This window comes from Anguilla rostrata, chromosome 14 (assembly GCF_018555375.3).
Source record: "Anguilla rostrata isolate EN2019 chromosome 14, ASM1855537v3, whole genome shotgun sequence".
In the NCBI taxonomy this organism is placed as follows: domain Eukaryota; kingdom Metazoa; phylum Chordata; class Actinopteri; order Anguilliformes; family Anguillidae; genus Anguilla; species Anguilla rostrata.
The window spans coordinates 28,738,151-28,754,532 of NC_057946.1; the positions used below are offsets into that span (position 1 = coordinate 28,738,151).

The following is a 16,382-nucleotide window of genomic DNA, read 5'->3' on the forward strand; positions in this document are numbered from 1 at the left end:
TCTGCACCCCCCCGTCCCCCTGTCCCCCCGTCCCCCCCGTCCCAAAACCATGCCTGCCTTGAGGGGGTTCTACTCTGGTACAGAACATTGAGAACTCACATGTGACACATCACCGTGAGGGAGAGGGCCTGGGGTTACTTCAGCTCAGAGGACTCCAGTCCTTGGGGTTCGGTGTCTACTGTTCTTTTGTGTTTCGGCATTTATGCGCAGATCCAGCTGCCCTCCAGGGCTGGAGTTAAACCTGCAGAGTCTGCGTTCTGGGGCATAGACTCAGAGGCGTGGCACCGTCTTCCAGAAACACTGGCCTTGTTACACGAGACAGTCTGTGCAGACAGGCTGAGGTTTTCATACATAATTATGACCGGGGGCTACAGAGGTGTACCGGTTCAGTCAAATGCAACACTGAACAGAACCCTGTGTTGTTCTTAAAAATAAACAGCAATCGCCTGCGTGAGCAGTTTTCAACTCCCGTCCAAAGGACACTGCAGGGCCCGGGGGGACACAGCATTGATCACTGTCATACGGAGGAGATGAAAGAGAAAGTGCTTCTCCACCACTGCGAGCGCTTCAGCTACAGCCTGAGCAAGCACATCTACACCACTGTGCGTTACAGCCTTTACAGTCTGAGCACATCTACACCACCGTGCGTTACAGCCTTTACAGTCTGAGCACATCTACACCACTGTGTGTTACAGCCTTTACAGTCTGAGCACATCTACACCACTGTGTTACAGCCTTTACAGTCTGAGCACATCTAAACCACTGTGTGTTACAGCCTTTACAGTCTGAGCACATCTACACCACTGTGTGTTACAGCCTTTACAGTCTGAGCACATCTACACCACTGTGCGTTACAGCCTTTACAGTCTGAGCACATCTACACCACTGTGTTACAGCCTTTACAGTCTGAGCACATCTACACCACCGTGTGTTACAGCCTTTACAGTCTGAGCACATCTACACCACTGTGCGTTACAGCCTTTACAGTCTGAGCACATCTACACCACTGTGTTACAGCCTTTACAGTCTGAGCACATCTACACCACTGTGCGTTACAGCCTTTACAGTCTGAGCACATCTACACCACCGTGTGTCACAGCCTTTACAGTCTGAGCACATCTACACCACTGTGTTACAGCCTTTACAGTCTGAGCACATCTACACCACTGTGTTACAGCCTTTACAGTCTGAGCACATCTACACCACTGTGTTACAGCCTTTACAGTCTGAGCACATCTACACCACCGTGCATTACAGCCTTTACAGTCTGAGCACATCTACACCACTGTGTTACAGCCTTTACAGTCTGAGCACATCTACACCACTGTGTTACAGCCTTTACAGTCTGAGCACATCTACACCACTGTGTTACAGCCTTACAGTCTGAGCACATCTACACCACTGTGTTACAGCCTTTACAGTCTGAGCACATCTACACCACCGTGTGTCCACACTCCTTACAGTCTGAGCACATCTACACCACTGTGCGTTACAGCCTTTACAGTCTGAGCACATCTACACCACTGTGTTACAGCCTTTACAGTCTGAGCACATCTACACCACCGTGTTACAGTCACCAGGGCGAGACCTTACACTCCAGCCTGATCAAGAGGCCTTTAAACAGTCACCAGCATGAACCCTTCTGCAGTCGGGCATGCCCCATTGCCTCCCCAATGTCAAAGTAGCTATTTACAGCTGCATTCATGCAGTGATTATGGAAGCCAATTCAGAACTGCATACATCTGTGATTGTCTTCTGAAAGACGAGGGCCATGTCTGAATCAGCTTACTTGCCCACTATTGAGTATACAAGTTGCAGACGTGTTGTATACTCAATAGTATGCAAGTAAGCTGCTTCGGACAGAGCTGTGATGTTGCCGGCTGTTTCTTTTCACAAGCCAAGCTTACAGAGGCATGAGGCAGAGGAAGACACTTGACGTGCAGCTTCACCAAGCAGACGGCAGGAGATCTGTTGACCAGCAGGGGTCGCCAGCGAGCGATGAAACACCAATGAACGGTCCCGCACTCGGGCCATGCGGTAACCACGCGTAGCCTCTGCAGCAGTGGTGACCAACCCCGTTCCTGGAGTTCTACCACCCAGTAGGTTTTCATTCCAACCGTACCAAAGCACACCTCATTCAACAGCTAGAGATCTCACTGAGCTGCTAATTAGTAGAGTCAGGTGTGCCAAATTAGGGTTGAAATGAAAGCCTACAGGACGGTAGATCTCCAGGAACAGGGTTGGTCACCACTGCTCTACAGGGACGACAGCCGCAGATCTCACCGGCCGCGGTCCGGATCCGTACAGAGACAGCGGGGCCAATTCCTTCTATTCCAACACGCCTTTAAAACGGCCACAGCATACAGCCGCACAGGAAGGCATGCGAGACCGCGAGGCAAGAGCGCTTATACATTTCACAGTCATCTGCACGTCCTCAGGGTAAAAGTCAAATAGCAAAAAAAGGGGAAACCATACCTGTACTGTGCGCACAATAACCCCACCCCCAGACCCCCGCAGGACAGCACAGGCCCGCACCGGTCCTGGCCCCTCCAGAGCATATGCTTAACAGCCCCTGACGTTTTATTACTGAACATAACAAAGGCATTTTTCTCCCTGCATTTAAAAAAAAAACATTTGTGCCAAGAGTAAGATACCAAGAGTAAATTCACTTACTGGGTTTGGTCCTTGCATGCGAGGACAAAGGGAAATATAACATGTAATGAATTCAGACAGGCGTTAGGATAAAAGCAGAGAATGAATGTAGGAATTATGTACACATGAGAGAGCGCTGCACACTTTCACATTGGCGCACTCACAATTACTTCAAAATGAACGACGGAGAGACATCCTAGGAATCCACTGCCTCACAATTACCGACTATAAATGCTGAGGAAACGGCGGTGTGGGGAAAACCCGTTAACCCACACACAGTGGACTTTCAGCACGTGCGGGCGATTGCATTTTCGGGAGGGGGAGGGAGTCTGCGGGTGGATTGCAGGTGCGGGGGAGAGCATCTGGAAAGTTCCCCAATACGCTTACTAGCGGTGGGTTGTGGATAAGGACAAAGGCATCCTACCAATTACATGCGTGTGTGTTGGAGGGCAGCAGGATTCAGCGCCGTCGTGCCAGAGCGGTTCAAGGTAACGGAGCCATGATGTGAAAGCTCTCGCTCGCGCTTCCGATTCGCTGTTCTAACGTACTGGTCGCCGATAGCACGCGGCGGATTCACAGTACATTTGCGGCTTTGTTGAATCTCGCCGTCTCCAGTCACCGGCGTCTCGGACAAGCGACGTTTCTTATTTTGTGCGTGAGAACTGAAGAGATAACTCGCCGGATACCGGCAGTGTGGCGCGGCCCATAGCCGTTCGTATTGCAGCCGATTAAACCAGGTTCAGATGCCGGGATTCGGTCTATTAATTGTAATGTGCTGCAGCCTTTGCTTTTTACACAGGACCATTACGACCGTTGTGTGTGAAGCCGTTCCAGCTGCGGTCCATATCAAAGACGGCGCAATCTCGCATAAAGTCAAAAGTGGAAACAACGTTTCCTGGCTATGACACTGCAAAACGCCGTATAACTGGGGCTCCAAGGGTGAGTCGAGCCGGGCGGCGTCCACAAAGAGCCGTCACCAACTGTTAATTCAGCTTGCAGCTCAACCCAACCAAGAAACTTTCCACTCGCAATAGCCTCTTGCACGTCAGCTAATCAGACCACTGTATCCTGTGCAAAATTAGAGTTCCTGGAGATCCACCGTCCTGTGGGTTTTCACTCCAACCCTAACAAAGCACACCTCATTCAACAGCTGGAGATCTCATTGAGCAAATGCATGCGGACAGGCCAGGGAAGTTCTTAAGTACAGACTTTATTACAAAAAAATATGGAAAAAGAGGAAAAAATAATAATACTAAGGCCTGGATTCAGTCAATGTTCGTCCACAACAGTTCACTCACAAATTGAAAATACAGTACTGCTATTTTTCACAAACATATGCAACTATTTACGTTATCTATATGACTGAACTAACAGTCCCTCGCAGCGTTTTAAATAATTTAACTGATCAGCAGCCTGGAGCATCATGTTGTGAAGATAGCTATATGATAATAATAACAATAATAATAATAAAAGACTGAAATGTGGCTTGGTGGATTTATCTTGCCTTGGCTTGAAATAGCTGCATTTAATTGTGAGCCACAGAAGTTGAAGAAAAACTGTAACGGAAATCTAGGCCCAAGTAGTGGAGCTCACGACATGGTTCGCTCAGCACCTATACAAACTAAACACACTATCGGCTTGATGACAGACATTACGAGTCGATGGTTCTCTACAGGGGGAGTCTCCTGGCTATGTGGCCACACTGGGAGCGTCTGTGAGCGATGATGTGAGGACGTAAGCAAGCAGAGGTTCGGCCAGGAGAACGCTGATCTGGGTGCAACGCTAGGGAGGCCTGCGCTGGGCCCTGACCCAGGATCAGTGTGAGCGCTCTGCTGTGTCCCAGATGAGTGGGTAGGGGGGAGGGAATGTCTCTGGTGTTGTGTTATTGGGGGCGGCTCGTTCACCCAAACGGCCGCCCCCGCGTGAGTCCTAAAAGCTTTGACCGCTGACGTGGCTTCCTCTGCGCTTCGTCCACGTTTACCAGGCCGGGGCGGTGTTGGCCAGCCTCCTCATTCGCCTGAAAGGGAAACACAGACACGGGTGAGAGGTTCACCTTGCGAAACAAGTACCTCAAAGCCTGCACTGAAATATTAACGCAGAACAGCAGCAAGTTTCACTGCAGACGTTTACAGCAGCGTGCACGAACGTGCAGGTCAGGCTAACGGCCATTTAGGATTTATGAACAGCACTGCTATGAAAATTCAGACAGGTGGAGGTGGAAAGGTGGAGGCCAGGGGGATCTGGACAGGTGGGGGGAGGTTGGCTGGGACGCAGGCAGAGAAATTCACCTGGTGTTCCGGTCCTGGTCTCTGATCTTCTTCTCCATCTCCGCGTCAGTCAGGGTCTCCAGCAGGGGGCACCACTGGTCAGCGTCGCCCGTGTTGCGGATGGCGATTTCCACCGTGGGCAGGGGGTTCTCGCTGTGCAGGAAATGACATCACGGCCAAGGACAGTCAGTGACGCTGCTAATGCGTAAGCATGCCCTCCCAGCGGGACGAGAATGTAAAGCAGGGGGGTCTCCCAAAAGGGGGGGGGGGGAGAAACAATCCACATTTTATATATTTTCGCACATCGGTTTTTACTGTCTTATCTCTTCTACCACTAATTCTGTGCACATGTTGCATGTTCACAAAAGCACCGTGCATTGAGAAGTGATGACGCTAAATCTGTGTGTATCGTTAAATGTGTTTCATGGTTTTCATTATTTTACACAAAGGGCATCAATCCCAAGTCAGGCTTCTGTGGTCTCTGTAATCAGATGGGGTAGGCCTCAGAAACAAAGTGTGTGGACTCATTAGCCAAATGGCGATTTAAACGAGGTGCTGTTATGCTGAAATCCTCCAAAAACCAGCAGAGTTACTGGCCCCTACAGTGACATCACTACTTTGACCATTTCCCTCCTCAAACCCAAACAGAGATGCCCCCCCAGGTTAGTCCTCAGCAGGGAGGGGGGCAGTGTGACAGGCAGGGACGGAGAGGAGAGTACTCAGCTTCGTGGGGTCAGAGGTCATGCGCTGGGACAGAGGGCGTGGAGGGAAGGAGGGGGGAGGGGCTAAAGGACAAGAATATTGACCTGAAATCAGACCTATTGGGGACAGACAGTGAGAAGCAGGGTTAGGTTTGCAATTAAAAATAAAAATCACACAGCATAAAGAGCCAGAGTCAGCCCCCACATCCCAAATCAACACCGACAAGAGAGAGAAACAAGCAAAGCAGCCTCCCCACCAGTACACACACACACACACACACACACACACACCACAACACACACACAACACACCACACACACACGAACAGCAGCAAAACACCACAGATGCACACAACCGAGAGCTCTCACAACACACAGCAAGCAGCGACGCTAGACCCCTGAATAGAACCACTGACACACGTAACGCAGGCGTGAGCGGTTACACCAGAAGAAGCAGCACTTTCTCAACGCTCTCCAGGTGTCAACAATGGCCCTGGTCACAACAGAAGACAGACATTCTGAGCATCGCTTAAAACGCCATCCTGAGTGTTAACAACGCACGTTGACATCAGAAGATCAGCACATTCTGAGCATCGTTAAAACAGCACAGTCTGAGCATCGTTAAAACAGCACAGTCTGAGCATCGTTAAAACAGCACAGTCTGAGCATCGTTAAAACAGCACAGTCTGAGCATCGTTAAAACAGCACAGTCTGAGCATCGTTAAAACAGCACAGTCTGAGCATCGTTAAAACAGCACATTCTGAGTATCGTTAAAACAGCACAGTCTGAGCATAGTTAAAACAGCACAGTCTGAGCATAGTTAAAACAGCACAGTCTGAGCATCGTTAGAACAGCACAGTCTGAGCATCGTTAAAACAGCACAGTCTGAGCGCTGATGATCCTGTGCAGTTTTCCCACTTGCCACTACTGCGTGTGTCATTATAAAGCTTGGGATGCTAACGTGGCGATTTATCCCTTTGAGACAAATCCGAGCAATCTGTTTTTTCCGAAGCGATATAAATTTTGGTGCAGGGGCTATTTTAACACGCGACAACGCTTGCCAGATGCAGTGGAGGGCTCTGATAATTCTCCCAGACCCTGAGAGCTAAAGTACCAGGGAGAGGGGAGATGAGGGGACAGGGCTGAAATAACCACCGCAGTACCGCGGGAGAATGATAAAGAGGGTAAGAGAAACGCAAGGAGTTCTGCGTCCACGGAACTGTTCGACACGGGCACACAGAAAACACGCTGCTTCGAATGCCACCTCCATCTTGAAATTCTGAAATAAAACAATTTCATTAAGCAGCATCAATATCGCAATTAAAATTAACTTAAGAAGTGAATACTGCTGTGTGAGAAATGTAAAATCTGTGATCAGAAAACCCACTGGAGAGTGCAAGAGGGGTGAAGCAAACAGACCCGGTGGAAGTGTGAACCTGTGAGCATCCAACGATCTTGCCTGGCCCCGCCCACTCAGGTTGACTGACAGGTGACCACTCCAAGAAATACGTGTCGTGATATGAAGCGTTGCGATGAAATGGAAAGAGAGCTATTTGGAAATGTGCTATTTGGAAGAGTACCATTACGAAATAAAAGTAGCCTCTAGAGAAAAGCCATGTTGATATAAAACCTGATATTATGAAATAAAAATGAAATTAAATGTTATTCTGAAAGTGAGCACCACGAAATAATACTTCATTCAATGAGTTGGGCATCATTTCATTGCGGAATTATTTCGCAATTAATTGACTCATTTAAATACATTTCTGCATTTATTCATAGGATTATTCATATCATAAAGGCATTTAATTTTGACAAAACCGGGATTCCATACAGTGCCATTCCTGTGTGCAGCTTGTGTGCCACAGATGCTGTGTGTGTGGTGCAAATGGAGTGCTAGAGCATGCTGGGAACCGGAGCAGTGCTAAATCCACTCCGAACGGGGCGCTAACCCGCGCTAACGCTAACGCTAACTCTGCGCTCTACACAAGACGCAGTGTACAGAGAGAACACTGCGGGAGCAGCGCTTCAGTGCTAAGCTCCGCCTACTCTGGTTACGGTCCCGCAGAATAAACGGAAAGCTCCGCCCCTACAGCCGACCGCCAGGCTGCGGGTTCGGCTACAGTCGCGTCCCCTGCCCCTGGCCACTGCCTGCGGGTTCGGCTACAGTCGCGTCCCCTGCCCCTGGCCACTGCCTGCGGGTTCCGCTACAGTCGCGTCCCCTGCCCCTGGCCACTGCCTGCGGGTTCGGCTACAGTCGCGTGCCCTGCCCCTGGCCACTGCCTGCGGGTTCGGCTACAGTCGCGTGCCCTGCCCCTGGCCACTGCCTGCTGCTTTCTGTGCACGTCCTCGTTAAAACGTCTATGAAGCAACGCGTTTGTAACCAAGCTCCGCCACCAGCAGTGAAGGCAGCGAAAGATGGGGTGGGGCAGTGTGGGGCGGGGCTGGACAGAGGAGGCGTGGCTGGACAGTGAGGGGTGGGGCTGGACAGAGGAGGCGTGGCTGGACAGTGAGGGGCGGGGCTGGACAGAGGAGGCGGGGCTGGGCAGTGAGGGGCAGGGCTGGACAGAGGAGGCGAGGTTAGACAGTGAGGGGCGGGGCTGGACAGAGGAGGCGTGGCCAGGCAGAGCAGAGGGGGCGGGGCCGGGCGGTACCTGAAGGCGTAAGTCCTCTGGTGCCAGCTGAGCTGGCCGCGGATGCTGTAGGCGATGGTGGTGACGAACTCGCCCCCAAGGCCCAGCTCCGAGCACAGCTTCAGGGCGAAGGTTTCCGGAGAGTTCTCCTTCTCCGACATGTCCCACTCGAACTGGTCCACCAGAGAGATGTTCCCCACGTGGATGTTCAGCTGCGGAACAAACAGGCCTCCAATAAAACAAGCAACCAGAGAACAGAACCCACCATCAAACAGGAAATGAAGCCTCAAACAGGAAACTAGCCCAGAGGACCCAAATGAAACAGGAAGCCAAGCCACATAAAGGAAATAAAAGACTCAAACAGCTGGAGCAGCTATCCAAAGCTGTGGCATAAGGATTAGCTGTTCCAGTTGATATGTGGCTCTGTGGTCTCGATCTCCAGCTGAGCAAACTGCAATTAAGCATTAAGGTTTTCTTTGTGTCTTTAGTCAATGCACCGCTTCAACATCATGAGAGCAAGACCCACTTTGGGGTTCTCCCGTTATTTCTGAAATAACTTGTGCAGAATGCCCCCAATGATTTGTGCTACGCTAACGTTACCTAGGATACTGTGAGCTCTCTTTGTTAAGAGACTTGAAGCAATGATGTGACAGAGTCGGACTGGTATTAATTGCCTACTGCATGTTAACATTAACTCAGGGTTCACAGTCACAGTTTATTTCAATCTCATCTCATCTTCACACAGGTGGTAAGTTAGCCAACCTTTTAACTTCCACTGACTGTGCTTGTGTGATATCGAGCAAATCACAGCATGGTGAACTCCTCAGCCCCATGCCCTGTGTGCCAGAGCCAAGGAAGCGGAGCTGGAAGAGGGGTCCCTCGTGCAGGAGAGAGTCCCCCTGGCGGGTCCCCAGCAGCAGCAGCGCCCCCAGCCTCCGGGCCCTACCTTGATGATGACGCGCTGGTCGGTCTGCTCCTCCAGGATGCTGTCGGTGGGGTAGGACTCGATCTGCTGCCGGATGGCCGAGGCGATGGCCGGCACGAAGGTCAGGGGGTTCAGGTCCAGGTCGTCGCACAGGATCTCCGCAAACATCTCGGGGGTCATGAGCTTCTCTGTACGCATGCGCGCACGTACGGGTACACATACACACACACACACACACACACACACACACACAGGTTCACACAGGTTCACACACACACACACGTACACACACACACACACGTATACACACACACACAGGTTCACACAGGTACACACACACACACATACACACAGGTGTACACACACACACACACACACACGTACCACACACATACAAAGGTACGCACACAAGTATATATATATACACATGCACACACGTACAAATATGAACAAACAGATGTACATGAACACAAACACACACACACACACACACACACACACACAGACACACACACACGCAGAGCAGTGTGGACATTAGTATGTGTGCGAGTGCGGGTGTTTGTGGGTGTCTGTGTGTATGCATGTGTGTGTGTCTGTGGGAGTCAAACAGGGTGAGCTCATACAGAATGGACATGGCCCATAACAATCATGGTGGACTCATACGGAAGGGGGCAGGGTCAGGTTAAACAGGGCGGGGCGGTATGTAAGGGGGCGGAGCTGTACCGTTCATGTTCCAGGTGAAGGCATCGCGGAGCTTCTGCCCGTCGATCTCCATGTCCAGGCGGATAGGCACCAGCACCTCCGACTGGCCCGCGTTCTCATGGATCACCGCCGGGTCATGGTCATCAAAGCTGTGCACAGAGAGAGGGAGAGAGACCTTTCAGCCCAGGAGAGACCAGTCAGCTGTACTATAGGCCCAGGAGAGACTCAATGACACGCACAAGAGAGACAGTTGCTTGTACAACATGCAGAGGAGAGACCTGTTGGCTGCATGTTACAATTCATACAGCTGTTCAACTGAGCCCTGAGCTCTCGAGTCGACTGCGAGCAGAAGACCCAAGAACACTCCGGAACAGGGTCACACGAGAGAGGCCCAGTCTTCTGACTGGCTGGCGAGACACTCATGAGTTACAGCAAGGGTGGTGCGGGGTGCTTTTCCCATCTTAGTCCAGTGAAGGGGGGGTGGGGGGGATTGGGAGATTGTGGGGTTGGGGGGCTTGGGAGGGGTTGATGCCTTGGCAGTCCCTGAAGCATTTGGGTCAGGAGAGGACAGAGAAGTCAGTTTACAGGAGGCTACAAAAAATTTTTCGACACATAATTTTTTAAGGCAGAGTGGAGGTGGACAGAGAGCAGACAGGAGGAAACTAACGAGCGTAACTGCGCCAGAGGGGCGGAGCCAGCAGGGTGCGGGGCCGCGTTCCACCTCCGGGTCCCAGAATAAACCCGAGGGGGGCGGAGCTCGGAAAGTGGAACGCGACCGATCGGCAAGTTCGTTTCCCACGGAGACCGCAGACATTTCGGGACCAGAACACCCCCCTCCCCCACCCACAACATCGTCATGTTCAGCCCTGCAAAAGCCAACACTGCATTCACCATTTCAAGGAATGGTGATTAGTCGCCCCATTTTCCGCAGTGTAAAAATAAGTTCATGGATTAAAACAAAGCAATAAAGTCTAATATTTGGTTGCATAGCTCTTAAATGCAATAGCTGCGTCAAGTCTACGACCCACAGACATCTCCAATCATTTGGAGTCTCCTTTGGAAATGCCTTTCCAGGTCTTCACTGAAGCCTCAGTGGATTGTTGTTTCAGGGGGTTTCTCTCTTCAGTCTCTTCGATGGCAAGTGAAATGCATGGATTTGGATTTAAATCAGGTGACTGGCTTGGCCAAAACCATCCACTTTTTCCCCACTGATGAATGCTTTGGTTGCGCAGGCGGTGTGTTTGGGGTCACTGTCTTGCCCGCAGAATTGAATTCTTCTCTACCTTTTTTTTTTTTTTTAAACCACCAGGTGGCCCAATGCTTTTAGCCTGTACTGCATATTATATAAAAACTTCAGGTAGATAAGAATTCAGTTAATATATGCACATCTATTGAAAAATCTATCAAAGCACAAACTTTTTTTTTTCTTTTCAATTTCTACCTCCTATAACACAAAAAGATGACTTCTAAAAAAAAAGATGATTTTCCTCAAAAAATCCTCCTTTGGATTTAATTACAATTAATTTAATTACTGGAAGTCTCAAAAAACCACAGGTGGCCCAATACTTTTAGCCTGTACAGTATATTATATACAGTACATTTATATATATATTTAAGGTGTACACACCAGAGGGGGAAGGTCCTCTTCTTGTCGCGGCCCATGCGGTTGCGGTTGATGGAGGTGGAGCAGGGCACGGCGTCCAGGTGGTGGGAGCTGTTAGGCAGGGTGGGCACCCATTGGCTGTTCCTCTTCGCCTTCTGCTCCCTGATGGCATGGTCACAGCGTGAGGGACAGGCACATAAACCAATCACCGTCACTACACCACCCACAACCACCAGAGCCACCCCTCCCACACACACACACACCCCTGGCTTGTACGTAGCCTTAGAGCTGTGATTTACAGCCCTGATCCCAGTGGGCTGTAGGGTCTGCTGGTTTTTGCTTTCACCTTAAAATCACTGACTAATTCACACCCGTGAAAGGAGGTGAGATTCAGAGTAAATAAGTGTTGAGTAAAACAGCAAAAACCAGCAGGACCAGAGCTGAGAACCACTGCCTAAGAGCTTTAAACTCCTTCACATTTTCAACGGTCGCCAAAAGTAAGGTGGGCCACACTTAGAAAAACAACAGACTTTTAAAATAACATTGATAAAACAGACATGTGCAATACACATGTAAAACACAGCCAATGCCTTTGACTTAAAGCCAATCTTCATGTAAAGCCAAGTTCATATAAAGGCCTTTTACGCTGCTCTTCATTCATGTAAGACAACTCAGGCCGCACGGAGCCAAACCAGGACTTCTTCCCGGCTGGTGTGATTAAATCTGGGGGGGGGAGCGACAGACAGCGTTTCCGCACCGGTCAGAGTGGGGCCAAAACCCCCTCCCCCCCCGAAACAGTCAGCGAGGCTTGGCTCTGATCAGAAGCTGTACTGAAGATGTACTGAACACTCACCGCCCATCCTCAGGCACTCAGACCCAGTGTAAACAGTGCAGTCAGCCCTACCGTGTTATTTACGCCCTCACCAGACCAGACGCCCTCGTCCGGCGAGACCAGCCAATTAAACTGGGGGGGGGGGGGGGGGTGGTTGAGAATGTAAAGCCAGTGAGCCAGGACCTCGGTATGATGTTTCATGCAAAAAATGGCGTCTCCCACAGTACGGTGTCCTTGTCACGGCATCAGGCCATTTGTTTTTCTACTTGGTCCAAAGGAAAGACTGCCCCCTACTGGTTGTACAGTAACACTTCAGCACCAACCTTTCTCTCAGAGGTCTCCCAATGGCAGACTGACTAACCCCAGCCGAGCTTATCTTCAGCAATAAGTCTAGTCCTCTTTAGCTTCAGCACTAACCAAACACAGCTCAGCTTAGCTTCAGCACCAGCCAAACCGTGTCCTGTTAGCTTCATTAGCAATCACATCCAGTCCAGATTAGCTTAAGTACTAACCAAACCCAGCTGGGTTTAGCTTCAATACAAACCAAGCCCAGCCCAGTTCAGCTTCATCACTAGACAAGCCCAGCCCAGTGTAGCTTCAACATTAACCAAGCCAAGTCCTGCTTAGCTTCAGGATTAGCAAAGCCTTGCGCTGCTCAGCTTCATTATGAACCAAACTCAGCCCTGTTTAGCTTCAGCATTAACCAAGCTCAGCCTGGCTTTGTTCGGTACTAAACAAACCAGGTCCTGCTTAGCTTCAGTACTAACCAAGCCCAGACTGGCTTTGTTCGGTACTAACCAGACCAGGTCCTGCTTAGCCTTAGCACTAACCAAGCCCAGACTGGCTTTGTTCGGTACTAACCAAACCAGGTCCTGCTTAGCTTTAGCACTAACCAAGCTCAGACTGGCTTTGTTCGGTACTAAACAAACCAGTTCATGTTTAGCTTTAGCACTAACCAAGCCCAGACTGGCTTTGTTCGGTACTAAACAAACCAGTTCATGTTTAGCTTCAGCATTAACCAAGCCCAGACTGGCTTTGTTCGGTACTAAACAAACCAGGTCCTGCTTAGCTTCAGCACTAACCAAGCCCAGACTGGCTTTGATCAGTACTAACCAGGCCAGGTCCTGCTTAGCTTCAGTCACCAGGCAGGAGAAGGTTACTGGGTTTGTACGGTACCTAGCGACAAAGCAGAGCACTGCCTCAGATTTATTATGCTAACAGTACATCTGAATCTAACAATTTCGTCACACTGTCGCTGGATCTCAGTGTTGTTTATGCACTTCACCTGATAAGCCACTCTGGACAAGAGCGGCCTTCTAAATGTGCAACGTTACGAGATGTGATGACGACAACCACGCCGAACAGACAAAAGACGGGGTCCCCCGTGTACTCTACCTGAGGTATGCCGGGGGCTCCGTGCTGATGGATACCGCCTTGTACTTCTCATCGTTCCCTTCGAAGATCTCCTCCACCTCAGACGCCTTCAGCAGTGTCACACTGGTGGCTAAAGTTGTGTAACCATGATCTAACACAAAAAAAACACTGAAGACACTGATGTCCAAAAGCAGATGATGGGATATGCTAGGTGGCTGTCTACCTCGTTGTCTGGAAAGGCGAGTCTTGCTTTAATGCCCCATTGCCCGGAGTAACCAGCCGCTCTGACGTCATTGGAGGTTCAATTGAAGGTGTTATGCTATTCCACCAAAGGCAAGAATGTATCACTCACCGTGCGATGACGCTACAATCTTCTTCCTCTCTTCGACGGACGCGAGTCTCCTCCACAGCGACGGATACCTTTTGTACAGGGAGCCACGGAACATGCGCAGATAGTTGCCCACCTGTGCGAAGAGAAAGTGCAACATCAACAATCACAATCTGGTGGTCGTTTCAAAACCTTTGACATCTAATTAGCAAAACTTTCACACAAAATTACCGAACGTGCCAGTCAGTTAAAATAAATGGCCACTGCAGTTGGACAATTATCTATAGCTAAAGATTACTTCTAGCTGAAACAAGTCGTCCTTAATTAAACTTAGAAATGAAATGTTAGCTAGCTAGATATCATCATCAGCTAGCTAAAAGTAGGAACCTATCACCACCCACTAAGGCACTTAATATAACTAAGTAAGTAAATGATAACCATGTTGTGCTACAACTGGTTACCTAACTAGTCAGTAGCTACGAAACGTCGTTAGTTCGATAGTCTAGCTAGATAATCAACTCATTCGTTCATTCATTCAATCAGATGTTAGTTAGCTAGCTAGTTAGCTGGGTACACCTTGAATACATTACCACAACCTGCTAGTTGCATTCTGGGCCGTTTTCAAAGCGCAGCAGTTAAACGTGCACAAGAAATTGTGAAATACAAATATATTCGGATTCTGCGTTCTCCCCGCAACACCATGCATACCTCTGATCCAATCATGTAAAAATCTCCATCCTGTTCTAGCTGGAATTTCACCGGTTTCTGCCCGAACGTTTTGCTCAACGCCATCTTTGCTGTAACAAAAGAGGCCCACTGCGCATGCTCGGCCACATGTTAAAGAAAGAGGACGCTTTCTAGCGCCACCTTCAGATCGATCAAGTTGATCAACGCTGTACTCAGTAGAGTAATCAATAACGTGATGTGTTAAATACGTTGTTGCCTTCCGTTTATTGATTCCCAGAGTAGTGCGGACTGAAATAAGAGAACTGAGTTTGATGCCTGAAGATGTTGTAAATACAAATCCCACCCAAGGCGCTTGTAATCCTGCAACGTTTATTCTTGTGTGGCAATTGATAAGGATTAAAGACTAGTTGTTTCGACTAAAATACCTTGGATACATAATATGATCATAAGAATGTAATGATAATTATTACTGTGAAATAAAGATAATCACTCTTCTTTCCTGGACATATATTCCCTCCTTCCCATTAATCCATCCTCTGTCTTCTCTGCAGTATACATCCGATACATCTGCTGCAGTGTATGTCAGTGTTTGTAGTGCTGTTCTTCCCTTTCCTCATCTTCCCACCCGAAACTGCTCACTATCAGCTACAGAATGTCACGGAATCATGGCACATTGTCCCAACCTTTGGTTTAGTTTACCCCAAAATGATGAAGTGTTAAGATTAGCATCAGGCACTGTGTATATGTGTGGTGGAATTCAGTGCAACAGAGTTAACACATGAACATCCACTACAGAATATGACATCATCTTTTCATAAAGTAACGAGAGGTCAATTATTTCATTTGGGTATCTTTAGTGCCATTTCATCCAAGGTCTTTAGTCCAGCATGCTAATCATATTTCTTAATGTGTGGCAATAGCAGTAGGCAAAAAACTACACTTAGAAACCCCACAACTAACCTACAGCAATAGATATGCCAGTCCAACCTAGTGTTATAATTTATAGGTCAGCATTAGACGCAGGGCATTTGCTTGTCTGTCGGAAAGTGATGTAGCTCTTTATAGTTTATACATCAAGAGATAAGGAAAGGTTCTCTCTATGAACGTTTTGACATTCTTTGTATATGATTGGGTCTGATTGGTTGTGTTTTTTAACCTCAGTTCTTTTCCACAGAGTAGTTGGCTGCTTCTCTGCCATTTTTACCAGCTCAACGTCATTTATAAGTGGCTGGAGATAAGAGACTCTGCGTAATACATGAATAACAATAACTGGCCAGGTAAACTGCTGCTTGGTTTTCATGGCTTGAGTGGGGATGGCTTTCAGCCTGGTCTAGGTCCAGAGTCTGACAGCGCAGTACGGTTCATCAGGAAGTTCAGAAAAAAATATTTAAAATACTACTTTTTTTATTTTTTAAAAAAGTATTTCTTTAAAAGGGGAAGGCTAAAACATTGCCAAGTAAGCGCTCTGCATTACAGAATCCCTCCCCTCAGAAGTTGTTTCACAGGCAGACATTCCTATGTGAAAAGCATATGGGTTATGACAAAAACAGTTCACTCTTCTGTTTCACATCAGGAAGTCTGGCTCGTATCAAGGCTGCGCAGCTTTGTTTTTTTTTACCTTGTTTTTGGAGACCCTTGCCTTATATTTCCTTCAGGCACAGAGAGGATATAAATAAT

At 48.8% G+C, this 16,382-nt stretch overlaps 1 protein-coding gene across 3 annotated transcripts; it reads right to left on the reverse strand.

Moving 5' to 3' along the window:
- Nucleotides 1–3,842: 3,842 nt before the first annotated feature.
- Nucleotides 3,843–14,867, reverse strand: smarcb1b (SWI/SNF related, matrix associated, actin dependent regulator of chromatin, subfamily b, member 1b). 3 transcript variants are annotated; one of them, XM_064307932.1, is made up of 9 exons: nt 14,727–14,867; nt 14,043–14,154; nt 13,712–13,820; nt 11,509–11,646; nt 9,903–10,030; nt 9,201–9,367; nt 8,276–8,466; nt 4,941–5,072; nt 3,843–4,669 (listed from the first exon to the last, which is right to left on the reverse strand). In XM_064307932.1, exons 1-9 carry the CDS (start codon nt 14,808–14,810, stop codon nt 4,630–4,632), a joined length of 1,101 nt encoding a protein of 366 aa, XP_064164002.1. In that variant the 5' UTR covers nt 14,811–14,867; the 3' UTR covers nt 3,843–4,629. The 3 variants fall into 3 exon arrangements, with proteins under 3 accessions (XP_064164002.1, XP_064164001.1, XP_064164003.1); XM_064307931.1 differs by having other exon boundaries at nt 13,712–13,841; XM_064307933.1 differs by lacking the exon at nt 3,843–4,669 and having other exon boundaries at nt 4,968–5,737; nt 13,712–13,841.
- Nucleotides 14,868–16,382: the final 1,515 nt, after the last annotated feature.